This window comes from Photinus pyralis, unplaced genomic scaffold (genome assembly GCF_008802855.1).
Source record: "Photinus pyralis isolate 1611_PpyrPB1 unplaced genomic scaffold, Ppyr1.3 Ppyr1.4_LG8, whole genome shotgun sequence".
Classification (NCBI taxonomy): domain Eukaryota; kingdom Metazoa; phylum Arthropoda; class Insecta; order Coleoptera; family Lampyridae; genus Photinus; species Photinus pyralis.
Window position 1 is genome coordinate 15,727,675 of NW_022170819.1, and position 17,061 is coordinate 15,744,735.

The following is a 17,061-nucleotide window of genomic DNA, read 5'->3' on the forward strand; positions in this document are numbered from 1 at the left end:
TTAATGATATCATTCATATCATAGATGATTGCATATGCGATGCAACGTAAATCTAGTTTATGGTAGGTACCCTGAAAGGTCGTCAAGTGAGACAAGGTCGGGCGCTAGAGAAGGAAAGAGTGTTAGGTTTAATGTGAAAAACAGTGAAGAAGCAACACCGATAATAACATTTATATTAATACAACAGGAACAATTAAATAATTATAAATTACAACAAGTTAAAAAGTAATCGTAAACGATTTACATAAAGCGCATTTCCACTTACATTCAGTTCCCATTTGTAAGATGAAACTTCTGTTAAAATCGTAAAAATCCGGCCACAAATATCAAAGATAGCGTTGCACATGTGCAATCCATTTTTGACGTGCTACTTCAATTTCAGTTTATAAGAAGAATTTCATTTCACTGCTTTTCGAATTAAGAAAATTGGAACTGCGCATGCGAAAACCTAAATTTTGAAACTAACGTTAGATTTTCCTTTATTCCCATCACCTATGTATCAAATTTCATTTAACTGCTTCCATAAATAAAAAAGTTGGCACTGCGCATGCGCAAAACCAAATTTTGAAATTGACGTTAGATTTTCCTTTATCACAAGTGCCTATGTATCAAATTTCGTTTAAATTCTTCCATAAATAAAAAAGTTGGCAATGCGCAAAACCAAATTTTGAAATTGGCGTTAGATTTTCCTTTATTCCAAGTGCCTATATATCACATTTTATTTAAATACTTTTATAAATAAAAAGTTTGCAAGTCGGTTTGTAAATGGTCGAGATGCGAAAAGGGCACCTGTGAATTTTTAATCCATTCGACTCAACTTTTGGCATTGCGTATTACATGGCTAAAGCTATGCCCATATTGAATTTCATGCAACTAACGGAGATGTCAAAGCGATCGGACATTTCAATTTCTAAACAAAGTTATCGTTCACACGGACAGATAGAGGGACAGACAAAGGAACAGACAGACAGACCAACAGACAGCAATACAAAATTATAAACATCCTCTAGGATCGTTAATAAACGGTAAGAGTGTAAAATTATGGAACATGTAAAAAACGGTTTTTTTGGTTTTTTTACAATAAACGCAGAAAGTTCCTTCCTTGGTGCAATCCTCGACACCATAACGAACCAAATAACGAAAAAAGTATAACACTAACTCTTAAGATAAAGAACTAGTAGCGTCTCAACGAAAGAGCGAACAGACGGACAAAGTGGTCACAATAGCGCATTTTATTTTTATTTTTGTGGAAATGCGCTAAAAATACGGGACACAATGACAGATAAAAAACTTACATCTATTATTTTACACACACACTTTGATATTCAATAATTAACTTATAGAGTTGAATAAGCACCTTAAGAAACAAGCAGCAGCAATAGGTTGTTCTTTTAGATCATAATCATTGAATAAGCACCTTAAGAAGTATCATAGGAAAACCTGAAATTGGTGTAAGGTGTGTTGCATACACTGCAAAGTGGTTAATTAGACCAATATTGAAGGATATTTGGCCTCCATAGGCCTGGATGGAATTCCTTCAATAGTGATAAAAAATGTCGCTACAAATATTGCGATTCCCTTGGCTCACATAATAAATGAATGTCTTCAAACAGGAACATTTCCTTATCAACTTTAAAGAGCTAAAGTTATACCGATTCACAAAAAAGGCAACAAAGTTATAATAGAAAACTATCGACCTATATCCCTGTTGCCGGCTTTCTCAAAAATTTATGAAAGAGTAATTTTTAACAGGTTACTTTCACACTTTCCAAAATACAAATTGATTTCGGTCAGTCAGTATGGCTTCTTGCCTAATAATTAATAAGTCTACTAATGATGCAATATGCTTTTCATTGAAACATTGAATCAACTTGATAGACGATAACTGGCGGCAGGGATATGCTTCGACCTATCCAAAGCATTTGAAATTATTGACCATCGAATCTTAATTACGAGCTTAATTAGTAAATTAGAGAGCTACGGAGTTCGAGGTACTGCTTTGAAGTTGATGAAGTCGTACTTGAGTAGTAGATCTCAGCAGGTCTATACTGAAAACAGCAATGGTTCTTTTTACTCTTCATCAATGATCTAAAACCATCACTACAAATTCCAACACTTATTCAGTATGCCGATGACACGTCATGTTTGTTTGCCAGTGAAACTGCTCAGGAATTGTCCGACAGTCTAACATTAATATCAAAAAACATGGTAAAATGGTGTAATAATAACAACTTAATCCTTAACACACAAAAAACTGCTCTTGTAGCTTTCACACATACTCTAATGACCAATCCTTACTTGTAAAAATGTCTGGCAAGTCCATTCAACAAACTGAAGTGACTAAATTCTTAGGGGTCCATATTGACCAAAACTTGAGGTGGTGCAAGCAGGTTGACTATGTTGTGGGCGGACTGAATAGTGTATGCTATGCTCATTGCATAGTTATAAATTCAATGCTATGCTATCAGATAGGTATCTCCCAGAGCGCCTAAGCCGTAACTCAATTCGAGCGTATTACTTCGCAGCTGTACATGGTGTACTAACCTATAGCATACTACTTTGGTTCAATGCTTGTGATACACGTCGCGTGTTTATAGCACAAAAACGCATATTAATAGGGCTATGGTTGGTCTTCTTGCCGAACTTCATTTAAACAATTAAAAATTTTGACTCTACCCAGTCTTTTTTATACTGCGCCTTGGTACATACGTGGCGAAACATAAATGATTTCAATAAAAATAGCCATATTTACAGCGCAATGAGTACAAGGAATGGTGACAATTTGAGCATACCCACTCACCGAACAACCCGTTATGAGAGAGATTATTACTATAATTGCATCAAAGTGTTTAAATGCTATACCCAAAGGCAATAAAACAATCAAGGAATCTTCAATTGTTTAAAAAATGGCTCCGTGGTAAGAGCATTGGGTTATAAATCCGGAGGTCGGGTGTTCGAACCTGGGTTGAGGTGAATTTTTCATCTGTGGCGGAGATGGAAATTACCTTAGACCAGTTCCGAGCATTCTAACGGCTACTCCGAATTAGGTTTTCCTGCAGTTTTCCTAATTCGTAAGGTAAATACCGGAGTAGTATAGACCATCTTAAGACCTTCTGCAGAGGCACCTCTAAATAGCATTATGCGGGTCACTCTGTAATTGGGCGCATGCCTGTTGAAGGCGCAAAACAAGAGAGGGATAATAAAATAAAATTAAAAAAAAAAAACTTAAAATTATATCTACTTACTTGAAACAAATTACTACTCCGTTGGCGAGCTTGACGCGAATTAAACCGGACACTCTAACAACTTACTTTCCTCAATTGTATAACGTTTGTCCTTTTTATCTTTTTAGTTTGTCTTTTTTTCTAATATTCTACATTCATGACAATGCCAATGTAAATGAATTTTATTCATGGCAATAAACTATTATTATTATTATTTATTATTATTATGTCTCATTTTTTATCATAAAACAAGCTGTTTTCTCCAAATTTCAAACCCCTACGACTTTTTTTTCGCAAAAATAAGAATAAAAAACGAAAAAAACGGCTTTTCCGGTTTTTTTTTAGGAAAATTGGAGGTTATGTGAAAATAGTGTAGATACAAAACTCGTTGATTTTTTTATTCTCTATAACTTTTTTATATTGAACATTTTAGCCTAAAATTAGTAGTTTTTCCACAAATTGCAAAACACCACTTTCCACCCCTTTCAACCCCTGGGATTTCATCCGCAGACAAATTCAGCTGTTTTAATTATTTTTCCCTAATTTCTAATCATTTCACCTGCATGAAAAACCCGGTTTGAACCGGTAACTAATTTTTTTTGTCAAAAAATGTTATATAGCCTGGACCATTGAATATAAGGTGCTTATTCAATGGATACTTCTTTAAGGTGCTTATTCAATGGTACCACCCTATCTAATTAGTAATTACCTACTTATTATGAAAGTCCGCATTCTAACATTAAATCTGAAATTAATTACAGAGATCATTAATGTGCCTAAAATTACCAGGTCCTTATATGGAGCTAGGTAAAGTTTGATTGTTTATTATGTAAAGATAATGGTCCTTAGAACAGTTCTTGTTGTTTTCTTATTAGATTAAACTACATTTTTTACTTTATTTATTGTTCCTTATGATCTTACATTTCTGATTGATCCTCCCTTACATAATATTGTTATTGGCATTGAATAAAAGCTTATTCAATATTTTAATCTAGTTTATTCAAACTCAAAGCGCTTGCCAAAAATCTGGCAACGTTGGAATTTTAAAGAAGTAAAGATATCTGCAAAGTCGGCAACTAGCTTTAAATTTGTGGTTCACTTTCCCCCACAACAGAGGGACGACAGAATCCTGGGCAGATTTTCTTATTTCATCAGTTAACACGGGCGTTATACTTCTTTAAGGTGCTTATTCAATGACTTATAGCTTAAAGGCAGCCCTTCACGTAGGCACTTCGTTTCGAGCTTTGCACGACAGCAATGCTCGCGAGCATTGCATGAGTACAATTTTTACCCTTCACGTGCAGTCCTTGTTCGACGTACGCATAAGTAAGAAACAAGCAGCAGCAATAGGTTGTTCTTTTAGATCATAATGAAAAAAGTAAAACAAGAAGAAAAAAGATATCAAGTAAAGGAGTGGTAGGTATAAAAAACGAGGTGCTACCAATCATATTTATCTATTAATAGAAATCAATGTAAATCACTCTGAAGATTACCAAATTCACTTCCGGATGCATATGCAGACATTTAATAGGTATAAGTAATTATTGTTGGAATTAAATTCGAAAAATGCCTACGATCATTTTTCTGAAAGCGCCATTGAAAGTTTTACTGTCTCATTCCATCCAATATAATGAATATATTGTGTCTTTATAGATTTGTAAATAATAATAATAATAAGTGTATTACAAAGAGGTCGGGCGATACAGATGACGTAATCTGCGAGTTTTCGTAAATAATGCTGCGGTGCGGGCTGCCGGCTGCGGCTTCTTCTTTCTAACCGGCGCTACGGCTAGAACTTCTTTGCTTCGGTGGCACAAACCAAATAGACAAGAACAGCTTTAATCAAAGCAATTTTGAGATTGTCCAAGTTACTGGAAACAGATTTCGTGATTCTTCGGCTTTTAAACCAGTTACGTGATTGCTGTTACGGCCACCAAGAGCATTATCTCAATGACCAAAACATGAATTGGATCTATTTTTGGCGACCACATGGATTTTGATCAAAACATGTCAAAATCGTTATTTATTCACAGATATCGTTGGGAAAAAGACCAAAAGCAATATCTCAATGATCAAGACATGAATTTGATGCATTTTTGTTAACTATAAAATGTATTTTTTCTATTTCGGTGTCACAATGATGATTTTGTACAACTGTTTTCGGCGAAAACAGTTGTACAAAGACAGTGATTATAGTCGTTTTTTTTTGGTAACTCATCTGCATCTCTTAAGTTGGCAGTTACTAGTTAGTTACAATACTTCCATGTTTGAACTTCAAAATATCTGCCTTATTACGCTGCCAGCCTAAAACTTAACGGCATAAAAAGTGTTCCCAACATAAAACATGTTAGTTCTAATGTTCCCTATACTTTCTGATAATGATTTTTTAAATTAAATTAAAGCTTCGCGTCGCCACTCGTGCCACAAGATAGTCGTATTACAATAGGTCGCATTGTAACACTTGTCTTTCAATATACTATTGTAAGATTAAAATAAATTGTCGTAAAAGTGATTATAATAGGTACTGAGGATCCTTCAATATTTCGTTGTATAGGTTTATTTCGAATGTTCATGTGTTGCTATGAGGGTGATAGTCAAATAAATAACAGCTATTGAAAAAGGTCATGTTGGCTTTTGACATGTTAAATTACATTTTTTTAAATCATTAATTACAACTGCTTGCAATTCAATTCGTGCACGATTTCTTTATTTATTTAACAATAGATATCATCAATAACTGGATAACATAGTATGATTAAAATAAAACAAAATATTCAAATTAAATCAAAATTAACTCAAAACATTAAAAAAATATAGTTGAAACTTGAGGATAAACTAAAGTAAAATTAACCAAAGATACAGCAAGGCTCTTTACTTCAATTCTTTATTGTTACACAAATCCTCAAAACAGCTGGTACAGTTACGCGCGTTTTTGAAGTAGGTACACACGTCCGCGGGACCCTTTTTATAGATGCAGTTCCTTACAGTTCTCCCATCATCTTGAATAAAAAAAGATTATATAGTAACGTTGATAGACTAGAGAGCCTAACCCCAAGTTGTAGTTACACACACCACTCCGACTCAAATTCCACAAGGATTTTTCCCTTATGAACTGGTCTGTAAAGTGTGAAAGAGACAAACAGACACTGTAGGTGGTAATGTGAGCTTATTGTATCATAAAGAGTGTATAGGGGCCACCATGGGCACCCCCCACTCCTCCTCCTTTAAGCCCCGCCCCCCTGGCTTCCTATTGGTTGGCTTATACCCCGCCCATCTCCCACTCCTTTAATCTGATTGGCTCCCCGCCCTCGTTTGAGAATCCTCGATTCCTATTGGTTCCACCCCCCCTTCGTTCTCATTGGTCCTGACAAATCCTCGATTCCTATTGGTTCAACCCCCTTCTCCTTTCCTTCGTTCTCATTGGTCCTGACAAATCCTTGATTTCTATTGGATGGATCTCCCACCCGTTCTTCGACGCATCTACCTCCAGTCGCCGTTGCATGGTCTCTCTCGTCCACATGGTTATCGACGACTGTTTCTCAGTTCATATCCAGTCGTTGTGGGGGGGACATGCCACTTTTGGATCTTTCAGAAAAAACCCGTAGAGATCAAGGTTCGAACCTACTCCCCGCACGTACTACCGTCGTAGAGTATCGATATAGCATCTGCGCTACGAAGAACTAATGCAAAATATAGGTATCTCGTCGTTCCATATTCCTGCACTGTGCTGCTGTGGTTGATTAATCGTGGGTATGCTATATAAATTACGTTCTAATTATTTTTAGGCAATAAATGGATAAACAAAAATAAGGCAATCGTGAAATTCGTGTATGTTTTCTGAGGGGTGTTTGAAATCTGCACCGATTTTGAAAGTAATCTTTATTTTCGTTTAGACTTGCGTTGCATAACGTTAAATCACGTGATCACACACCTGCAATAAAATTTCAATTAGCGGAAGACCGTATCAGTATCCATTTGAACATTGAGGCAGTTAGTTCATATTTTTCTTGGTAAAGAAATCTTCGTACTTACGCCTAGTAAAAAATTACAGACCGATTAGAAGGTCTGCATTATGTCTTCCACCAATTTTGCAATTTTTAAAGCTCATTGCATAATCTGTATCATAGATCACGTGATAAATATCTAGGTAATGCATTCTTATAAAGTCAGTGCACCTGTGCAAAGTCGACAGTATAAAGAAGCACTTCGAAGTGTAAACGTACCTGTGAGCCGCACAGATTGAATTCTTTTCTGGCTTACCAATTCCATATTAAGTTGGTATTCTCGTGCATGCCAAAATCAGTTTTGCATTCGAATTCGAATCAGACTTAAGAAAAAATAGCTATCAGCGCGATAAGGTTTTTGTTTAAGTGTATCTAGGAGTAAGATTTCTGCACGATAATTATTACGCAAAGTAGGTTATTAATAACATTTTTTTCAATCGCATCATTGCGAGTAGGTAGCTAATTCTCGCCGCTATAAAAAGTACATCACTGGTGTGTTGTAACTAGGTAAGCACTTTCAGATTCACTCGGTAATTACCTATACCCCCATTCAAACTTTTTTTTTTGGTGACTATGGCCAAATACGAAATTGTTGGCGAATTTCAAAAGAACGTTAAAAGGTTCGCATTAAGGGGGCGTACAATAGAATTCAAAATCAAAGACGTTCCACCCAATGAAAACACAGTGTTGTGGATCAAAACAGCCATCAACCAAATAATCTCTTATATATGCACTGACGTTTCTCCTTCTGATATGATCGGGTTTAATTTTTGTTCTAAAAAGTTTTCGCGAGGGGGAGGGTACTTACGATTCCAGCCTGCCGAATCGGTATCTTTTGAAGATATTTGGGGATTAATTTCGAGCATTTATCAATCTAATTCAGCTGGTTTAAGTACGGAAACCTTCTGTTTGGAGGCTACAATTATCCGGGTGCCATCCGGCAAAGGTAGGATTAAGGCGGGTAACTACAACAATTTTGAGGAAGAATGTTCTGCTCGAAAGGGGATTATTTCCATTAAAAATACAGATAACTTATGTTTACCCAGAGCTCTTGTTGTTGCCATAGCTAAAGTCACGGGCGATTCTGGTTATGAGAACATAAGAAGAGATAGAGGTCATGTTCAGTTAAATAAGGCGAAACAGTTGATGCAGGAAGCTGAAGTATACATTGAGGCAAACGGTGGCGGAATACCCGAACTGAACAAATTCCAATCTTATTTTGGTAACAACTTTAAGATTGTGGTATATAATTTCGGTACTAAAGGGCGCGAAGTCATATTTGAAGGCAACTCAGACGCAAAGTTGACAATCAATCTATTATATTTTGAAAATCATTACAATGTTATTACTTCACTAACGTCGGCTTTTGTGTGCCGATATTATTGCGAACCTTGCCATATCCCCTATAACAATAAAGGGGGTCATATTTGTGCCAGTATTTGCATATCTTGTAAACGGTCCCCCGCATGTGATCGAGAGCTGATAATTAAATGCGCTGATTGCCGTAGGAATTTTGTCTCAAATTTATGTTTCAGTAACCATAAACTTCACTCGGGAAAAGAAGATAAATCGGTTTGTGAAAAATTTTTTAAATGTCGTACGTGCTACAAAATAGTTTTAGCCGGGCGAACTCACAGTTGTAATACAATTTATTGCAATATATGTCACCAAAACCGACCAAATAATCATCTTTGTTATATGCCCTTGGATTCCTCTTCACCAAAATTAACAGATTTCCTTTTTATTTTTTACGATTTAGAATGCACGCAAAACAAAACTGTATCTGATGGAAAATCTTTGCATGAACCAAATTTATGTGTTTTCAATCAGAGGTGCGAAGTATGCATCGATTATCCAATCGAGAAAGTTGTTTGCAGAAAGTGTGGTGTACGTCAACAGGTATTAAATATGAGCAGCATAATTGAGACGTTTTTTCAACATATTTTAGAGATAAGAAAGAAGTTCAAACATGTAATAGTTTTGGCACACAATGGGCAGGCTTACGACCATCAATTTATTTTGAATTATATTTTAACCAAAACTCAGTTCAAACCAGAATTAATTATGAGAGGTTCAAAAATAATTTCCCTGAGTATCAATAATGTGAAACTGTTAGACTCTTTGAACTATTTTCCCATGTCCCTCGCCAAGTTACCAAAAGCGTTCGGTTTAACAGACGATTTTCGAAAAGGATTTTTTCCGCATCACTTTAATACACCCGAAAATCAAAATTATGTAGGACCGTATCCCGATATGAAGTATTATAATCCAGATGCTATGAAGACCGACGAAAGAGATAAATTTATTAGTTGGTACACCGAAAATAAAGACAACATCTTTGATATGCAAAAGGAAATTGTCTCTTATTGCATATCCGATGTAAATATATTAACGCTCGCCTGCCTGAAATTTCGAGAATTATTAATTAAATCCGGAAATGTGTGTCCGTATACAGAGGCATGTACGATTGCCAGCGCATGTAATAAACTGTTTCGTCGTAACTTTTTGAAAACAGACACGATCGGTTTGATTCCTAGACAGGGATATCGATACCGCGATAATCAATCAAAAGTAGCAATTCACTGGTTAATATGGGAGGAAAAGGTGCGAGGAATAGACATCGTGCACGCTGCCAAACAGAAAGAAATCGTCATCGGTGGTTTGCCTGTTGATGGGTATTGTCCACAAACAAATCAGGTATTTGAAATGATGGGGTGCTTTTATCATGGGTGTGTAAAATGTTTTAAAAATGATCGCGACAAACCTATACACAGTAACTCGTACGAAACGATGGATTTAAGATACGAAAATACCTTGTCAAAAATCAATCACCTTAATCAACTAGGTTACGAGGTAATAGTAAAATGGGAATGTGAATTTAAACAAGATACAAACCCCAACATAAATAAGTATGTGTCTGAACACCCATTGGTACATTTTGCTCCATTAAACGCGCGAGACAGTTTTTACGGCGGTCGAACCGGTAACATAAAGTCCTACTATAAAGTAAAAGACGGAGAAAAGATCAATTACATCGATATCTGTTCATTGTATCCCTACATTTGCAAAGTAGGCAAATTTCCTATTGCCCATCCTCAGGTCTTAGTAGGGAGCGACTGTGCCAATCTCGACGTCACAAAAGTCGATGGACTTATTAAATGCAAGGTACTGCCTCCACAAAATTTATTTCATCCCGTTCTTCCAATAAAGTTAAATAATAAATTAATGTTCCCTCTGTGTTATTCCTGTGCTAAAAATTTTACGCAGGAGGATTGTTCCCACGAAATAGGCGATAGAGCCATTGTGGGAACATGGGTGGCCGACGAAATTGTCAAATCTATAGAAAAGGGTTATAGGATTATGGAGGTATACGAAGTTTGGAGTTATAAAACGGAGCAGTATGATGGCAAGTCAGGTGGTTTATTTACTGAAATGATGAATAAATTTATTAAAATCAAACAAGAAGCGAGCGGGTGGCCATCTAACTGCAAAACTGACAAAGAAAAACGAGCCTATATTGCACGATTTTATGAAAAAGAAGGTATATTATTGGAGTTTGATAAAATTGAATTGAACCCAGGTCTACGTTCGTTAGCAAAATTAATCTTAAATTCATTTTTCGGAAAATTCGGTCAACGAGAGAACCAACCTAAAACCAAAATTATTAACCAACCGGTGGAATTGTATGCACTTCTGTTCGATCCTACAATTGATGTTGTAGGCATCTTACCAATAAACGAAGACACTTTAGTGGTAAACTATCAGCATAAAGAGGAATCATACACCCTTTTAAGTACAGTTAATGTATCCATTGCAGCATACGTCACAGCACAAGCTCGTTTGAAGTTATATTCATACATGGAACGATTGGGTGATCGTGTTTTATACTTTGATACGGACAGTATAATTTATATATCGCGAGAAGGAGAATACGAGCCCCAAACGGGCGAATTTATTGGGGACATGACAAACGAGCTTGATTGCTATGGCGCAGGTAGCTATATTACGGAATTTGCCTCTGGAGGGCCAAAAAATTATGGTTTTGTTGTATATTCCCCAATACAGGATAAGTACTTTCAATCCTGCAAGGTTAAGGGTATATGCATCAATCACGAGACATCAAAGCTTGTTAACTTCAACACCATGAAAAATTTGATAATCAATGAAGAGATTCCGAAAAAAATATTGTACACTACGTTTGAGAGGACCGCACAGCATCAGGTGTTAACCAGCCAAAAAGAGAAAATATTTCGAGCAAATTTATTGAAGAGACGTTTCAGCGGTTACGATTCATACCCGTACGGATACAAGAAGATAAAGCAGTGCTGACATAGTGTCTTTGTCGACATCATTAATATGGCGTGATGAGTTTCGTACTAACCCCAACAGCCATAATTTGGATTTGTTTAGTTGGTTGTCGATTTATTTCCCTATTCGGGCATACTGTGTAGTTTTTTTAGAAAATTTATTCATCGTGCATTTAACAGGTGTATTAGATTTCACTATGCAGAGTTATAAAAAATAGCATATTTCTACGACCATTTACATATAGTTTTCTTTAAAATAGGCAGATGATAAGACATTAAAAAACTAGTAATTTTACAATTGTAATATTTCAATTTGTATATATCTATGTATTATATAATATATGAATCTCAATAAATACTATTATCAAAAGCAATGTATCATTTCTCAAACACAATTCATATATCAAATGAAGTGGCACACAATGGCCATTACCATTTGGAAATTACTATACAGGATTTTGTCGGATCGTCCATTCCGAGACTGCTACGACGTTAGTTAGATAGGTAGGTATGTGTTTAAATGCCGAAATGAAGCCAAATAAAGAAATTATTACATCCATAAGCCAAGGTACGCTATGCAATTCGTCAGACTGTTAAATTTTGTCCGCTTTGCGATATAGCAGAGAGAGATTAGGCATAACAAAATGAAAACGTTGCAGTATCAGTGTTGGAAGCAAATATACAGACAGTTGTTTACGAGAAACGCATCAAATTGTGTTCCAGAAAAAACAGATGCCTTTCATCGCTACCTTCCATGAGATCTTTCCTCAAAGTGGTGATCTAAAATACTCGCAATCAATCACTTTCACGCGCGGTGGCATATTAGTCCAGACGACGTCACCTTCACTAAAACTCAGCGGCGCGAGTTACGAATTCCTTACGAATTTCTCCATGAATTACCAGTGTAGGTCAGCATAACTGGCATTACTTATACACTTCTGCACAATGAAACATACGACTGAATAAAAAACTGGTACCTACATTGATTTTTGACAATCTTATCAACTTGGTGATAATAAAAAAACAGTTTTGTCCGAGCAATAGTTTTTATCCATTTACCATAAAAAATATCATTTTAGCGCTTTACTAATCTTATAAGAAATAACACTGCTAAAACCTATGAACGGCCGAATACTAAAAAAGCATGTTTGTGTAAATACTGAGTTTTCTATGACACTAAAGTTTCGCAATTATCGAAGGAGACTCAGAAGATGAAAAATCACAAGAGCTCATTCGTTAAAAGTAGGTACATGGCTCTCCTGGTGATACATGTAAACTGATCTGTATACAAATGCTACGTAGAGGAGTTGATGGATCTCGAGCATAATTGCCTGTCATATGGTTTACGCATGAGAGAAACTATGGTTCCCCTACTATGTTCACTTAAGATCATCCCTTATGGGATCATTGACAGTAGAATAGTTCTTTCAAACATACCCGTTTTCGTAGATTCCTGCTACGATTAATTGTTTCGATTATGTGCAACGTTATAGGTATGTCTCCACTTGAAATAGTTTTTGAGCAATAGTATTTAATGGATCTTAATAATAATTTTAAATAACAATTTGTTATTGTCCTCAACAGAACAGTAATCTCATGTTATTTCTTATGGGGAAATGGGGTTCATTTTAGTCATTTTTTGTAACACTGGCACACGCGCAGTACTTTGGTCCGAGGTGCTCCCTCATATTTTGGCAACGCAAACGCCAACCGAACGCGAACATAAACCATAACGCGAACGTGAACCCAACGTGGACGTGAACGCGAACTTGAACCCAACGTGAACGTAATTGGAACAGGTATCAGCTAACAGGTTCTTTATTAGCGGTTATAAACTGTTAAAGCTGTTAAGCTGTTACACTGTTAAGCTGTTACGCTGTTAAGCTGTTAAAGCTATTAAGGTGTTAAGATGTTAAAGCTTTATACAAGTAAACAGATAAACGGGCAAACAGTATTAAGGATCATTAAATGTGCCTAATATAAATCAGTAACTTCGATGCGATGCGTAGGTAAAAGCATAGTGTAGTCTAAAATAAATGCACATGCACTTGTATACATACAGTGAGTTTTTTTTTAAATGCGTTGGAACAGGTATCAGCTAACAGGTTCTTTATTAGCGGTTATAATCTGTTAAAGCTGTTACACTGCTAAGCTGTTACGCTGTTAAAGCTGTTAAGCTGTTAAAGCTGTTAAGCTGTTAAAGCTATTAAGCTGTTAAGATGTTAAAGCTTTATACAAGTAAACAGATAAACGGGTAAACAGTATTAAGGATCATCAAATGCGCCTAATATAAATCAGTAACTTCGATGCGATGCGTAGGTAAAAGTCTAAAATAAATGCAATGCAAATGCACTTGTATTACATACAGTGAGTTTTTTAAAAAATGAGAATATACGCTTTTGTATGCAATGTAATTTCCCTATGTTAGTTTTTTTTAAAAAACGCATCAATCTATAAGGTGTGCGCGGTTCATATTCCCACCAGAAAAACGCGCAACTTGTGTGACTATGAACAGCAACGGTTTCTATAGCCTCCATGATGAAGGGCACTCGGAAAGAATTTTTTAAAGAAGGCATGTGGGGGCCATAGCAACTTGAGGATAAAAAACTTACGATAACTTGACCTCACAGGGCACTCGCTGACACCAGAATTCATTGTGAACCAACCATCAATTATTTGTAGGTCATGTGCATCTGGTATTCTACTAATTTGATCTATTCAATACATAAATGAAGAAAATAAGTAAAAAATAGAGAAAACAACTACAATAAATGTTCAAAGTGTCCTCTTTGACATTCTAAGCAATCACCTAACCGATTTCGAAATTAAATTCGACGGCGGTATTTTTAAAATAGTGACAGCTGTCAATTTTATCTACTACTCATTTGAACTACTCAATAGATTGATGTGTTTTTTTTAATCGAACATAGGGAGATTACATTGCATGTAAACTCCTATGTTCGCATTTAAAATAAATTCACTGTATATCCGTCACTTACGGCGCACAAGATGCTACTAAAAGGAATCATATTGCAAATGATGGTGAGATTCAAGTAGTTTTCTTCGAACCAAATTATAGAGAACCACACCAAAAACTAAGGTAAGCTCCTTCCTAGGCTAGACGAAATCCGAATCCACAAAAAAATAAGTTACCAAAATTTCGTAACAGTTTTAACAGCTTAAAACCGCTAATAAAGAACCTGTTAGCTGATACCTGTTCCAATTACGTTCACGTTGGGTTCAAGTTCGCGTTCACGTCCACGTTGGGGTCACGTTCGCGTTATGGTTTATGTTCGCGTTCGGTTGGCGTTTGCGTTGCCAAAATATGAGGGAGCACCTCGGACCAAAGTACTGCGCGTGTGCCAGTGTTACAAAAAATGACTAAAATGAACCCCATTTCCCCATAAGAAATAACATGAGATTACTGTTCTGTTGAGGACAATAACAAATTGTTATTTAAAATTATTATTAAGATCCATTAAATACTATTGCTCAAAAACTATTTCAAGTGGAGACATACCTATAACGTTGCACATAATCGAAACAATTAATCGTAGCAGGAATCTACGAAAACGGGTATGTTTGAAAGAACTATTCTACTGTCAATGATCCCATAAGGGATGATCTTAAGTGAACATAGTAGGGGAACCATAGTTTCTCTCATGCGTAAACCATATGACAGGCAATTATGCTCGAGATCCATCAACTCCTCTACGTAGCATTTGTATACAGATCAGTTTACATGTATCACCAGGAGAGCCATGTACCTACTTTTAACGAATGAGCTCTTGTGATTTTTCATCTTCTGAGTCTCCTTCGATAATTGCGAAACTTTAGTGTCATAGAAAACTCAGTATTTACACAAACATGCTTTTTTAGTATTCGGCCGTTCATAGGTTTTAGCAGTGTTATTTCTTATAAGATTAGTAAAGCGCTAAAATGATATTTTTTATGGTAAATGGATAAAAACTATTGCTCGGACAAAACTGTTTTTTTATTATCACCAAGTTGATAAGATTGTCAAAAATCAATGTAGGTACCAGTTTTTTATTCAGTCGTATGTTTCATTGTGCAGAAGTGTATAAGTAATGCCAGTTATGCTGACCTACACTGGTAATTCATGGAGAAATTCGTAAGGAATTCGTAACTCGCGCCGCTGAGTTTTAGTGAAGGTGACGTCGTCTGGACTAATATGCCACCGCGCGTGAAAGTGATTGATTGCGAGTATTTTAGATCACCACTTTGAGGAAAGATCTCATGGAAGGTAGCGATGAAAGGCATCTGTTTTTTCTGGAACACAATTTGATGCGTTTCTCGTAAACAACTGTCTGTATATTTGCTTCCAACACTGATACTGCAACGTTTTCATTTTGTTATGCCTAATCTCTCTCTGCTATATCGCAAAGCGGACAAAATTTAACAGTCTGACGAATTGCATAGCGTACCTTGGCTTATGGATGTAATAATTTCTTTATTTGGCTTCATTTCGGCATTTAAACACATTCCTACCTATCTAACTAACGTCGTAGCAGTCTCGGAATGGACGATCCGACAAAATCCTGTATAGTAATTTCCAAATGGTAATGGCCATTGTGTGCCACTTCATTTGATATATGAATTGTGTTTGAGAAATGATACATTGCTTTTGATAATAGTATTTATTGAGATTCATATATTATATAATACATAGATATATACAAATTGAAATATTACAATTGTAAAATTACTAGTTTTTTAATGTCTTATCATCTGCCTATTTTAAAGAAAACTATATGTAAATGGTCGTAGAAATATGCTATTTTTTATAACTCTGCATAGTGAAATCTAATACACCTGTTAAATGCACGATGAATAAATTTTCTAAAAAAACTACACAGTATGCCCGAATAGGCAAATAAATCGACAACCAACTAAACAAATCCAAATTATGGCTGTTGGGGTTAGTACGAAACTCATCACGCCATATTAATGATGTCGACAAAGACACTATGTCAGCACTGCTTTATCTTCTTGTATCCGTACGGGTATGAATCGTAACCGCTGAAACGTCTCTTCAATAAATTTGCTCGAAATATTTTCTCTTTTTGGCTGGTTAACACCTGATGCTGTGCGGTCCTCTCAAACGTAGTGTACAATATTTTTTTCGGAATCTCTTCATTGATTATCAAATTTTTCATGGTGTTGAAGTTAACAAGCTTTGATGTCTCGTGATTGATGCATATACCCTTAACCTTGCAGGATTGAAAGTACTTATCCTGTGTTGGGGAATATACAACAAAACCATAATTTTTTGGCCCTCCAGAGGCAAATTCCGTAATATAGCTACCTGCGCCATAGCAATCAAGCTCGTTTGTCATGTCCCCAATAAATTCGCCCGTTTGGGGCTCGTATTCTCCTTCTCGCGATATATAAATTATACTGTCCGTATCAAAGTATAAAACACGATCACCCAATCGTTCCATGTATGAATATAACTTCAAACGAGCTTGTGCTGTGACGTATGCTGCAATGGATACATTAACTGTA

The 17,061-nt window shown here is 36.0% G+C and overlaps 1 protein-coding gene across 1 annotated transcript; it reads left to right on the forward strand.

Annotated features, from left to right (window-relative positions):
- Positions 1-7,762: 7,762 nt before the first annotated feature.
- LOC116179163 lies at positions 7,763-11,019 on the forward strand (the record flags this gene model as incomplete). Its single annotated transcript, XM_031498877.1, is given in 1 exon segment — positions 7,763-11,019. A coding segment is annotated over 1 exon segment (3,218 nt), but the record flags the coding sequence as incomplete, so codon positions are not given.
- Positions 11,020-17,061: the final 6,042 nt, after the last annotated feature.